Source organism: Salmo salar, chromosome 25 (assembly GCF_965601325.2).
Source record: "Salmo salar chromosome 25, fSalSal1, whole genome shotgun sequence".
NCBI lineage: Eukaryota > Metazoa > Chordata > Actinopteri > Salmoniformes > Salmonidae > Salmo > Salmo salar.
The window spans coordinates 42370001-42382020 of record NC_138315.1 but is presented as its reverse complement, the minus strand read 5'-3'; the positions used below and the strand labels follow the sequence as shown (position 1 = coordinate 42382020).

The 12020-nt window shown below is 41.8% G+C and overlaps 1 protein-coding gene across 19 annotated transcripts in view; it reads left to right on the top strand.

The window, feature by feature from the left end:
- LOC106586786 (peripheral plasma membrane protein CASK) overlaps window positions 1-12020 on the top strand; it is a 236097-nt gene that overhangs the window by 155031 nt on the left and 69046 nt on the right. For all 19 annotated transcript variants that reach the window (XM_014174421.3, XM_014174439.3, XM_014174428.3 and 16 more), the window contains one exon: window positions 4306-4408. In XM_014174421.3, coding sequence (XP_014029896.1) covers window positions 4306-4408 — 103 coding nt within the window. The remainder of the gene's footprint in view (window positions 1-4305; window positions 4409-12020) is intronic.

The window sequence follows — 12020 nt, the reverse complement described above, 5'->3', positions numbered from 1 at the left end:
GAGAGAGAGAAAGTGAGGAGGAAGGGGAAGGGAGGAGGAGGAAGATGGGGAGAGGATGGGGGAGAGAGAGGGGGAGCAATTGTGACCGATGAGAACATACTGCACATGCACACAATAATGCGATTATTGTGGATAGTCAGATTAATAAAATAGTTAGATTAAAACGTTTACATGCTTTGTAAGAAGAACAATTTCCCTAATAATCCTGTTTACATGGACTCATCTGAGATCAGGCTACCTGATGATACTCTGAAAATGTAGAAAATCTATGTATATAGGGCAGCAGCCTCTAAAGTATACAGTGCTGTGAAAAAGTATTTGCCCCCTTCCTGATTTCTTGTTTTTTTGTGCACCCAAGAAATACTCCTGACTTGCACGATGGGCAAGTGCTTTTCCGACTTCAAAGTCAATCCCTGCTATTTTCTCACTGTTAACTCAACCCATGTGTGTCCAGACGAGGGTGCCCTGTAGTGGTGCGTGGGTCAGCTGTTTTTTCACCCGCACCCACACGCAATTGCTAATAACCCATTCTCAACCGCCCGACTTTATGTGACAAATTGAAAAACTGAGGCCCACAGCCGACCCTAACCCAATAATATAGAAAATGTGCTGTAGACTACAGTCAGAGATGGCAGAAAGATTTTGTGGCATGGGGTGCAGGATTTCTTTTGCCTGATTTAGGCTATGTTTCTGCTTATAATTTGGTAGGCTATTTGTTAGTCAACTTGTCTAAAGATACATGTAGCTCAGTGGCGGTCGGTGCCATTTAAGATTAGGGAGAAATATTTAAAAAATGTTTGAGCCTTATATCTGTTACAGCATATTGGATGACTGTCATTCATATTCCATTCACCCAGTTCAATGTAACAGCGATAGGTTTAGGCTACTACATGGTACTCAAGTTTTCCCAATATCTATCATGAGGTTGCTACAACGTTGAGAATTTTGAGGAATCTCCTTCTCGGTCAAAGAGCCTTTACACAGCCTGGAGGTGTGTTGAGTCATTGTCCTTTTGAAAAACAAATGATAGTTCCACTAAGTGCAAACCAGATGGGATGGCGTATCGCAGCAGAATACTGTAGTAGCCATGCTGGTTAAGTGTGCCTTGAATTCTAAATAAATCCCAGACTGTGTCACCAGCAACGCACCCCAACACCATCACACCTCCTCCTCCATGCTTCACGGTGGGAACCACACATGCGGAGATCATCTGTTCACCTACTCTACATCTCACAAAAACACGGCAGTTGGAACCAAAAATCTCAAATTTGGGCTCATCAGACCAAAGGACAGATTTCCACCGGTCTAATGTCCATTGCTTGTGTTTTCTTGGCCCAAGCAAGTCTCTTCTTCTTATTGGTGTCCTTTAGTAGTGGTTTCTTTGCAGCAATTCAACCATGAAGGCCTGATTCATGCAGTCTCCTCTGAACAGTTGATGTTGAGATGTGTCTGTTACTTGAAATCTGTAAAGCATTTATTTGGGCTGCAACTCTTGTTCACAGATTGAAACTAATGTGTGGGTGCTTTATTGGAGCGAGTCTTCAAACAGCTGGTAGTGAAAGCAGCACTGTCTTCGATGTATAGGCTTCTTTAATGATGTTTTAATGACTGTAGCGGTCTAGGGCTAATGGCTACATTTTGTCAGGTGGTGATTGTCCTGCAAATAACTTCCTGACTTACGCTAATTGACCGTTAATTAACATAAACACATTTTGCATCCCCGTAGCTTCCACGCGTAGCATACAAGCAACTGATGTGGACCTTTAGAACATCTACATTTTAAAAAGTCTAATAAATCCATTTAATATCGCCTACACGATCGTTATTTTAGACAGGTCTAAAGAAACATGATATGAAGAAAATGTCAGAGGAAAGCCCAAAAATTGTCATAGACTCCAGTTACCCAAGTCATAGACTGTTCTCTCTGCTACCGCACGACAAGCAGTACCGGAGTGCCAAGTCTAGGACCAAAAGGCTCCTTAACAGCTTCTACCGCCAAGCCATAAGACTGCTGAACAATTAATCAATGGCCACCCAGTCTATTGACACCTCTCCATTGTTTTTACACTGCTGCTACTCGCTGTTTATTATCTATGCATAGTCACTTTACCCCTACATACATGTACATATTACCTCGACTAACCTGTACCCCCGCACATTGACTCGGTACCGGTTCCTCCCTGTATACAGCCTCGTTATTGTTATTTTATTGTGTTACTTTTTACTTTTGTTTATTTGGTAAATATTTTCTTAACTCTTCCTTGAACTGCATTGTTGGTTAAGGGCTTGTAAGTAAGCATTTCACTGTAAGGACTACACTTCTTGTGTTCGACGCATGTGACAAATAAAGTTTGATTTGATGTAGCTTATTTCTCAAGAACAGAATAACATATTCTGAGTTGTCCTTATGTTAGGCCCTGATCAGGCTATGCCATATGGCTGTGGGCTACACTAGTTCATTTAGCAGACAATATTTGCTTAGAATTCTCTGGCATTATTTTATTTTACAGTATGACGAATACAACTGAACATAGCTGAGTAAAATAGAAAGGATATTTTCCCAAAATGTTTTCTGAGGGAATGTGCACGTGTTGAGCGGTTAACAAAGAATCAGGTCCTCCTATATGCTTAATATAGAGTTATTTATGCAACTGTAGTTGTGATACAAAAGTTAGGTTATACAGTGCATTCATAAAGTATTCAGACCCCTTGACTTTTTCCACATTTTGTAACGTTACAGCCTTATTCTAAGATGGATTCAATTGTTTTTTTCCCTCATCAATCTACACACAATACCCCATAATGTCAATGCAAAAATTGTTTTTAGAAATGTATGCAAATGTAAAAAAATTGAAACGGAAATATCACATTTACATAAGTATGCATAAGTATGCAGACCCTTTAGTCAGTGCTTTGTTAAAGCACCTTTGGCAGCGATTACAGCCTTGAGTCATCTTGGGTATGACGCTACAATCTTGGCACACTTGTATTTGGGGAATTTCTCCCATTATTCTCTGCAGATCCTCTCAAGCTCTGTCAGGGGAGCATCACTGCATAGCTATTTTCAGGGCTCTCCAGAGATGTTCGATCGTGTTCAAGTCCGGGCTCTGGCTGGGCCACTCAAGGACATTCAGAATCTTGTCCTGAAGCCACTCCTGCATTGTCTTGGATGTGTGCTTAGAGTTGTTGTCCTGTTGGAAGGTGAACCTTTCGCCCCATGTCTGAGGTCCTGAGTGCTCTGGAGCAGGTTTTCATCAAGGATCTCTTTGTACTTTGCTCCGTTCATCTTTCCCTTGATCCAAACTAGTCTCCCAGTCCCTGTCGCTGAAAAACATCCCCACAGCATGATGCTGCCACCACCATTCTTCACCGTAGGGATGGTGCCAGGTTTCCTCCAGACGTGATGCTTGGTGTTCAGGCCAAAGAGTTCAATCTTGGTTTCATCAGACTAAAGAATCTTGTTTCTCATGGTCTTAGAGTCCTTTACGTGCCTTTTGGCAAACTCCAAGCAGGCTTTCATGTGCCTTTTACTGAGGAGTGGCTTCCATCTGGCCACTCTACCATAAAGGCTTGATTGGTGGAGTGCTGCAGAGATGGTCCTTCTGGAAGGTTCTCCCATCTCCACAGAGGAACTCTGTCAGAGTGAACATCTGGTTATTGGTCTCCCCCGATTGTTCAGTTTGGCCGTGCGGCCAGCTCTAGGAGTCTTGATGGTTCCAAACTTCTTCCATTTAAGAATGATGGAGGACACTGTGTTCTTGGGGACCTTCAATGCTGCAGAATGTTTTTGGTACCCTTCCCCAGATCGGTGCCTCGACACAATCCTGTCTCTGAGCTCTACGGACAATTCCTTCGACCTCATAGCTTGGTTTTTGCTCTGACATGCATTGTCAACTGTGGGACCTTAAGACAGGTGTGTGCCTTTCAAAGTCATGTCTAATCAATTGAATTCACCACAGGTGGACTCCAATCAAGTTGTAGAAACAGGTCAAGGATGATCAATGGAAACAGGATGCACCTGAATGCAATTTTGAGTCTAATAGCAAAGGGTCTGAATACTTATGTAATACATTTGCAAACATTTCTAAAAACCTGTTTTTGCTTTATCATTATGCGGCATTGTGCGTAGATTGATGAGGATTTTTATTTTATTTCATCAATTTTAGAATAAGGCTGTAAAGTAACAAAATGTGGAAAAAGGGAAAGGGTCTGAATACTTTCCGAAAGCACTGTATATTATACTAGCTACTGTATTCTATAAAATAAATTATACATGTTCTCTCTCTCTCTCTCTCCATCATCCAGCCCCACTGTGTCCTCCTGGCGTCTAAAGAAAACAGCGCTCCAGTGAAGCTGGGAGGGTTTGGCGTGGCCATCCAACTGGGCGAGTCAGGACTGGTGGCTGGAGGTAAGCAACGCAATGCATGCTGGAAATGTCTGGCTGTCAGGCTCTGTCCAAGATCCACACTAGCATACCACATGGAATGAAAAATAATCTACTGGCACCATGTCTTCTAAATGGTATGCTAGTGTGGATATTGTAAAAGAGGCTATATCGTGTTTACAGATGTAGGATCTTAGTTTGATCACCCTGATGGAAGATGCATGGCCAGATGTTATGCTAGTGTGTAACATATCTTCTCTCTTCTCGCTCTGCTTTCTCAAAAACAGGAATGCTACAACTTTTATCAACGTAATCTGTACTTGCAAACTTGTACTTTTCATATTTTTTCTGCTGTTTGTACAAACATTTCAGACAAAGGACAGAGAGAATTTGGGCCTTCATGGGTTCATTAATAATACAACCAAATAAAGGGGAAATATTGGCACCATCTAATCGGACACACTTTGGGGTGAACTATCTCTTCAATGTCTTTGCCACATGTACCAGCTGTATGAATGAATTGTTAAGTTAACATCACCTTTAAATGAGTGTTTTAACAGCAGCCAAGATAATATGCTCCACAGTGCTATCCATTCACACTGACTCTGGAAGAACTAGAAATGTATCTTCATCCCTGTAATTGTAACGGCCGTCGTTCAAATGAGACCAAGGTGCAGCGGAGGATGTGTTCATCTTCAGGAATTTATTAAAGAAAGAACACGTTAGACAAGAAACCGACAGCCAAACAGTCCTGTCAGGTGCAAACACTAAACAGAAACAATTACCCATAAAACCCAAAGGAAAAACATGCTCCTTATGTGTGACTCCCAATCAGCAACAACGAGCTTCAGCTGTGCCTGATTGGGAGCCACACACGGCCCAAAACAAAGAAATACAAAAACATAGAGAAAGGAACATAGAACGCCCACCCAATGTAACACCCTGGCCTAACCAAAATAAAGAACAAAAAACCCTCTCTATGGCCAGGGCGTTACAATAATGCATTACTCATATCATTGACATATATAAGCTTTCTTCAGACAATGGTTTGACTAGGTGACCCAATAATCCAACTTCCTCTTACTAACCACGACTCTGTTGTTCATCTGAAACAGTTCCCTATGTGTTTTAACTTGAATTTGAGAGTGTTGAGCCAGTAACTGAAAGGTCGCTGGTTTGAATACCCGATGTGTTCTTGAGCAAAGCACGTAACCCTAATTTGCTCCAGAGGTGCCGTACCACTATGGCTGACCCTGTAAAACAATACATTTCAAAATCAAATCAAATCAAATTGTATTTGTCACATACACATGGTTAGCAGATGTTAATGTGAGAGTAGCGAAATGCTTGTGCTTCTAGTTCCGACCATGCAGTAATATCTAACAAGTAATCTAACCTAACAATTTCACAACAACTACCTTATACACAGAAGTGTAATGGAATGAATAAGAATATGTACATAACAATATATGAACGAGTGATGGCCGAACGGCATAGGCAAGATGCAGTAGATGGTATAGAGTACAGTATATACATATGAAATGAGTAATGTAGGGTATGTAAACATTATATAAAGTGGCATTGTTTAAAGTGGCTAGTGATACATTTATTACATACATTTTTTCATTATTAAAGTGGCTAGAGTTGAGTCAGTAAGTTGGCAGCAGCAACTCAATGTTAGTGATGGCTGTTTAACAGTCTGATGGCCTTGAGATAGAAACTGTTTTTCAGTCTCTCGGTCCCCGCTTTGATGCACCTTTACTGACCTCGCCTTCTGGATGGTAGCGGGGTGAACAGGCAGTGGCTCGGGTGGTTGTTGTCCTTGATGATCTTTTTGGCCTTCCTGTGACATCAGGGGGAGTAGGTGTCCTGGAGGGCAGGTAGTTCTTCCCCGGTGATGCGTTGTGCAGACCTCACTACCCTCTGGAGAGCCTTACGGTTGTGGGCGGAGCAGTTGCCGTACCAGGCAGTGATACAGCCCGACAGGATGCTCTTGATTGTGCATCTGTAAAAGTTTGTGAGTGTTTTTGGTGACAAGCCGAATTTCTTCAGCCTCCTGAGGTTGAAGAGGTGCTGCTGCGCGTTCTTCACCACGCTGTCTGTGTGGGTGGACAATTTCATTTTGTCCGTGATGTGTACGCCGAGGAACTTAAAACTTTCCACCCTCTCCACTACTGTCCCGTCGATGTGGATGTGCTGTTTCCTGAATGTGCTGTTTCCTGAAGTCCACGATCATCTCCTTTGTTTTTTTTACATTGAATGTGAGGTTATTTTCCTGACACCACACTCCGAGGGCCCTCACCTCCTCCCTGTAGGCCGTCTCGTCGTTGTTGGTAATCAAGCCTACCACTGTTGTGTCGTCTGCAAACTTGATGATTGAGTTGGAGGCGTGCATGGCCACACAGTCATGGGTGAACAGGAAGTACAGGAGAGGGCTGAGAACGCACCCTTGTGGGGCCCCAGTGTTGAGGATCCTACCCTCACCACCTGGGGGCGGCCCGTCGGGAAGTCCAGGACCCAGTTGCACAGGGCGGAGTCGAGATCCGGTGTCTCGAGCTTAATGATGAGTTTGGAGGGTGCTATGGTGTTAAATTCTGAGCTGTTGTCGATGAACAGCATTCTTACATAGGTATTCCTCTTGTCCAGATGGGATAGGGCAGTGTGCAGTGTGATTGCGATTGCGTCGTCTGTGGACCTATTGGGGTGTTAAGCAAATTGGAGTGGGTCTAGGGTGTCTGGTAGGGTGGAGGTGATATGGTCCTTGACTAGTCTCTCAAAGCACTTCATGATGACGGAAGTGAGTGCTACGGGGCGGTAGTCATTTAGCTCAGTTACCTTGGCTTTCTTGGGAACAGGAACAATGGTGGCCCTCTTGAAGCATGTGGGAACAGCAGACTGGGATAAAATGGATTAAATATGTCCGTAAACACACCAGCCAGCTGGTCTGCGCATGCTCTGAGGACGCGGCCGGGGATGCCGTCTGGGCCGGCAGCCTTGCGAGGGTTAACACGTTTAAATGTTTTACTCACGTTTGCTGCAGTGAAGGAGAGCCCGCAGGTTTTGGTAGCGGGCCGTGTCAGTGGCACTGTATTGTCCTCAAAGCGAGCAAAGAAGCTGTTTAGATTGTCTGGGTGCAAGACATCGTGGTCTGCGACGGGGCTGGTTTTTCTTTTGTAGTCCGTGATTGACTGTAGACCCTGACACATACCTCTCGTGTCTGAGCCGTTGAATTGTGACTCTACTTTGTCTCTATACTGACGCTTAGCTTGTTTGATTGCCTTGCGGAGGGAATAGCTAGACTGTTTGTATTCGGTTATGTTTCCAGTCACCTTGCCCTGATTAAAAGCAGTGGTTCACGCTTTTAGTTTTGCGCAAATGCTGCCATCAATCCACGGTTTCTGGTTGGGGAATGTTTTAATAGACGCTGTGGGTACACCGATGCACTTGCTAATAAACTCGCTCACCTAATCAGCGTATTCATCAATGTTGTTGTTCGACGCTATGCGGAACATATCCCAGTCCACGTGATCGAAGCAATCTTGAAGCGTGGAATCCGATTGGTCGGACCAGCGTTGAACAGACCTGAGCACGGGTGCTTCCTGTTTTAGTTTCTGTCTATAGGCTGGGAGCAACAAAATGGAGTCGTGGTCAGCTTTTCCGAAAGGAGGGCGGGGGAGGGCCTTATATGCGTCGCGGATGTTAGAATAACAATGATCCAGGGTTTTGCCAGCCCGGGTTGCGCAATCGATATGCTGATAAAATTTAGGGAGCCTTGTTTTCAGATTAGCCTTGTTAAAATCCCCAACTACAATAAATTCAGCCTCAGGATATGTGGTTTCCAGTTTACATAGAGTCAAATTAAGTTCTTTGAGGGCCGTCGATGTGTCTGCTTGGGGGGGAATATACACGACTGTGATTATGATCGAAGAGAATTCTCTTGGTAGATAATGCGGTCGGCATTTGATTGTGAGGAATTATGCACCTATCCGGTGTGTGACAATAAAACATTACAGATGAATACAAAAATACATACAGTACATAACAACAGACAGCCATACATACAGTACATGGAACGATGTGCGCTGAGAGTTGGGAAGCAAATTCAGGGACTGAGTGCTTTAATAAATAAAGTAACATAATACAAAACAAGAAACCATGAACAGCGTACAGACATGACACAGAAAAGGAAACAATGACGCCTGGGGAAGGAACCAAAAGGAGTGACATATATAGGGAAGGTAATCAGGGAAGTGAATTAGTCCAGGTGAGCGTAAGGATGGTGACAGGTGTGCGCCATAACAAGCAGCCTGGTGACCTAGACGCCGGAGAGGGAGCACACGTGACAGTACATACATACATACATACATACATACATACATACATACATACATACATACATACATACATCACATACATACAGTACATAACAACATACATACATACATACATACATACATACATACATACATACATACATACATACATACATACATACATACATACATACAACATACATACACAGTACATACATACATACATACATACATACATACATACATACATACATACATACATACATACATACATACATACATACATACATACATACATACATACATACATACATACACAGTACATACATACATACATACATACATACATACATACATACATACATACATACATACATACATACATACATACATACATACATACATACATACATACATACATACACAGTACATACCAACATACATACATACATACATACATACATACATACATACATACATACATACATACATACATACATACATACATACATACATACAGTACAGACATACATACAGTACAGTACATAACAACAAACATTCATTCATTCATTCATTCATTCATTCATTCATACATACATACATACATACATACATACATACATACATACAGTACATAACAACATACATACATACATACATACATACATACATACATACATACATACATACATACATACATACATACATACATACATACATACACAGTACATACCAACATACATACATACATACATACATACAGACAGACAGACAGACAGACAGACAGACAGACAGACAGACAGACAGACAGACAGACAGACAGACAGACAGACAGACAGACAGACAGACAGTACAGTACAGTACATAACAACAAACATTCATTCATTCATTCATTCATTCATTCATACATACATACATACATACATACATACATACATACATACATACATACATACATACATACAGTACATAACTACATACATACATACATACATACATACATACATACATACATACATACATACATACATACATACAGTACATAACAACATACGACCTGTCAAAAATGTTAGAACACCCACTCATTCAGAGATTTTCAGAGATCTTCATTTTTACTATTTTCTAAATTGTAGAATAGTAGTGAAGACATCAAAACTATGAAATAACACATATGGAATCATAAGTAACCAAATAAAGTATTTAACCTCTATGGGCTGCGTCCCACCTACTCAACAGCCAGTTGAATCCTGTGGCGCGTTATTCAAATACCTTAGATATGATATTTCTTCAATTTTTCAAAAATATGACTATTTTACACCATTTTAAAGATAAGACTCTCGTTAATCTAACCACACTGTCCGATTTCAAAAAGGCTTTACAACGAAAGCAAAACATTAGATTATGTCAGCAGAGTACCGAGCCAGAAATAATCAGACACCCATTTTTCAAGATAGCATATAATGTCACATAAACCCAAACCACAGCTAAATGTAGCACTAACCTTTGATGATCTTCATCAGATGACAACCCTAGGACATTATGTTATACAATACATGCATGTTTTGTTCAATCAAGTTCATATTTATATCAAAAACCAGCTTTTTACATTAGCATGTGACTAGCATGTGACTAGCATTCCCACCGAACACTGCCGGTGAATTTACTAAATTACTCACGATAAACGTTCACAAAAAGCATAACAATTATTTTAAGAATTATAGATACAGAACTCCTCTATGCACTCGATATGTCCAATTTTAAAATAGCTTTTCGGTGAAAGCACATTTTGCAATATTCTCAGTAGATAGCCCGGCATCACAGGGCTAGCTATTTAGACACCCAGCAGGTTTAGCACTCATCAAAGTCAGATTTAATATAAGAAAAATGTTATTATCTTTGTTGTCTTCGTCAGAATGCACTCCCAGGACTTCTACTTCAATAACAAATGTTGGTTTGGTCCAAAATAATCCATCGTTATATCCAAACAGCGGCGTTTTGTTCGTGCGTTCTAGACACTATCCTAAAGGGTAAATAAGGGTGACGAGCATGGCGCAATTCGTGACAAAAGAATTCTAAATATTCCATTACCGTACTTCGAAGCATGTCAACCGCTGTTTAAAATCCATTTTTATGCAATTTTTCTCATAAAAAAGCGATAATATTCCGACCGGGAATCTGCGTTTAGATAAACAGACAAAGGAAAAGAAAGCATTCGGTCGAAGCGGGCACACGCCTAAGCCCATAGTACTCTGAGTGGCCACTTGCCAAAAGTGATAAAGTGTTTCAGCCAGAGCCTGCCTCGATATCGTTCAACTTTTTCCCGGGCTCTGAGACCCTATGGAAGACGTAGGAAGTGTCACGTTATTGCACAGATCCTGAGTCTTCAATAAAAAGAGCCAAGATGAAACACTACTGCTCAGACAGGCCACTTCCTGCTTGAAATCTTCTCAGGTTTTGGCCTGCCATAGGAGTTCTGTTATACTCACAGACACCATTCAAACAGTTTTAGAAACTTTAGGGTGTTTTCTATCCAAAGCCAATAATTATATGCATATTCTAGTTACTGGGCAGGAGTAGTAACCAGATTAAATCGGGTACGTTTTTTATCCAGCCGTGTCAATACTGCCCCCTAGCCCTAACAGGTTAACAAATCAAAATGTATATTTGAGATTCTTCAAATAGCCACCTTTGCCTTTATGACAGCTTTTCACACTCTTGGCATTCTCTCAACTAGCTCCACCTGGAATGCTTTTCCAACAGTCTTGAAGGAGTTCCCACATATGCTGAGCACTTGTTGGCTGCTTTTCCTTCACTCTGCGGTCCAACTCATCCCAAACCATCTCAATTGGGTTGAGGTCGGGTGATTGTGGAGGCCAGGTCATCTGATGCAGCACTCCATCACTCTCCTTCTTGGTCAAATAGCCCTTACACTGCCTGGAGGTGTGGTGAGTCATTGTCCTGTTGAAAAACAAATGATAGTCCCACTAAGCGCAAACCAGATGGGATGGCATATCGCTACAGAATACTGTGGTAGCCATGCTGATTAAGTGTGCCTTGTATTCTAAATAAATCACTGACAGTGTCACCAGCAAAGCACCCCCACATCATCACACCTCTTCCTCCATGCTTCACAGTGAGAACCACACGTGCGGAGATCACCCGTTCACCTACTCTGTGTCTCACAAAGACATGGCGGTTGGAACCAAAAATCTCAAATTTGGATTCATCAGTCCAAAGGACAGATTTCCACCGCTCTAATGTCCATTGCTCGTGTTTCTTGGTGCAAGCAAGTCTCTTCTTCTTTTTGTGTCCTTTAGTAGTGT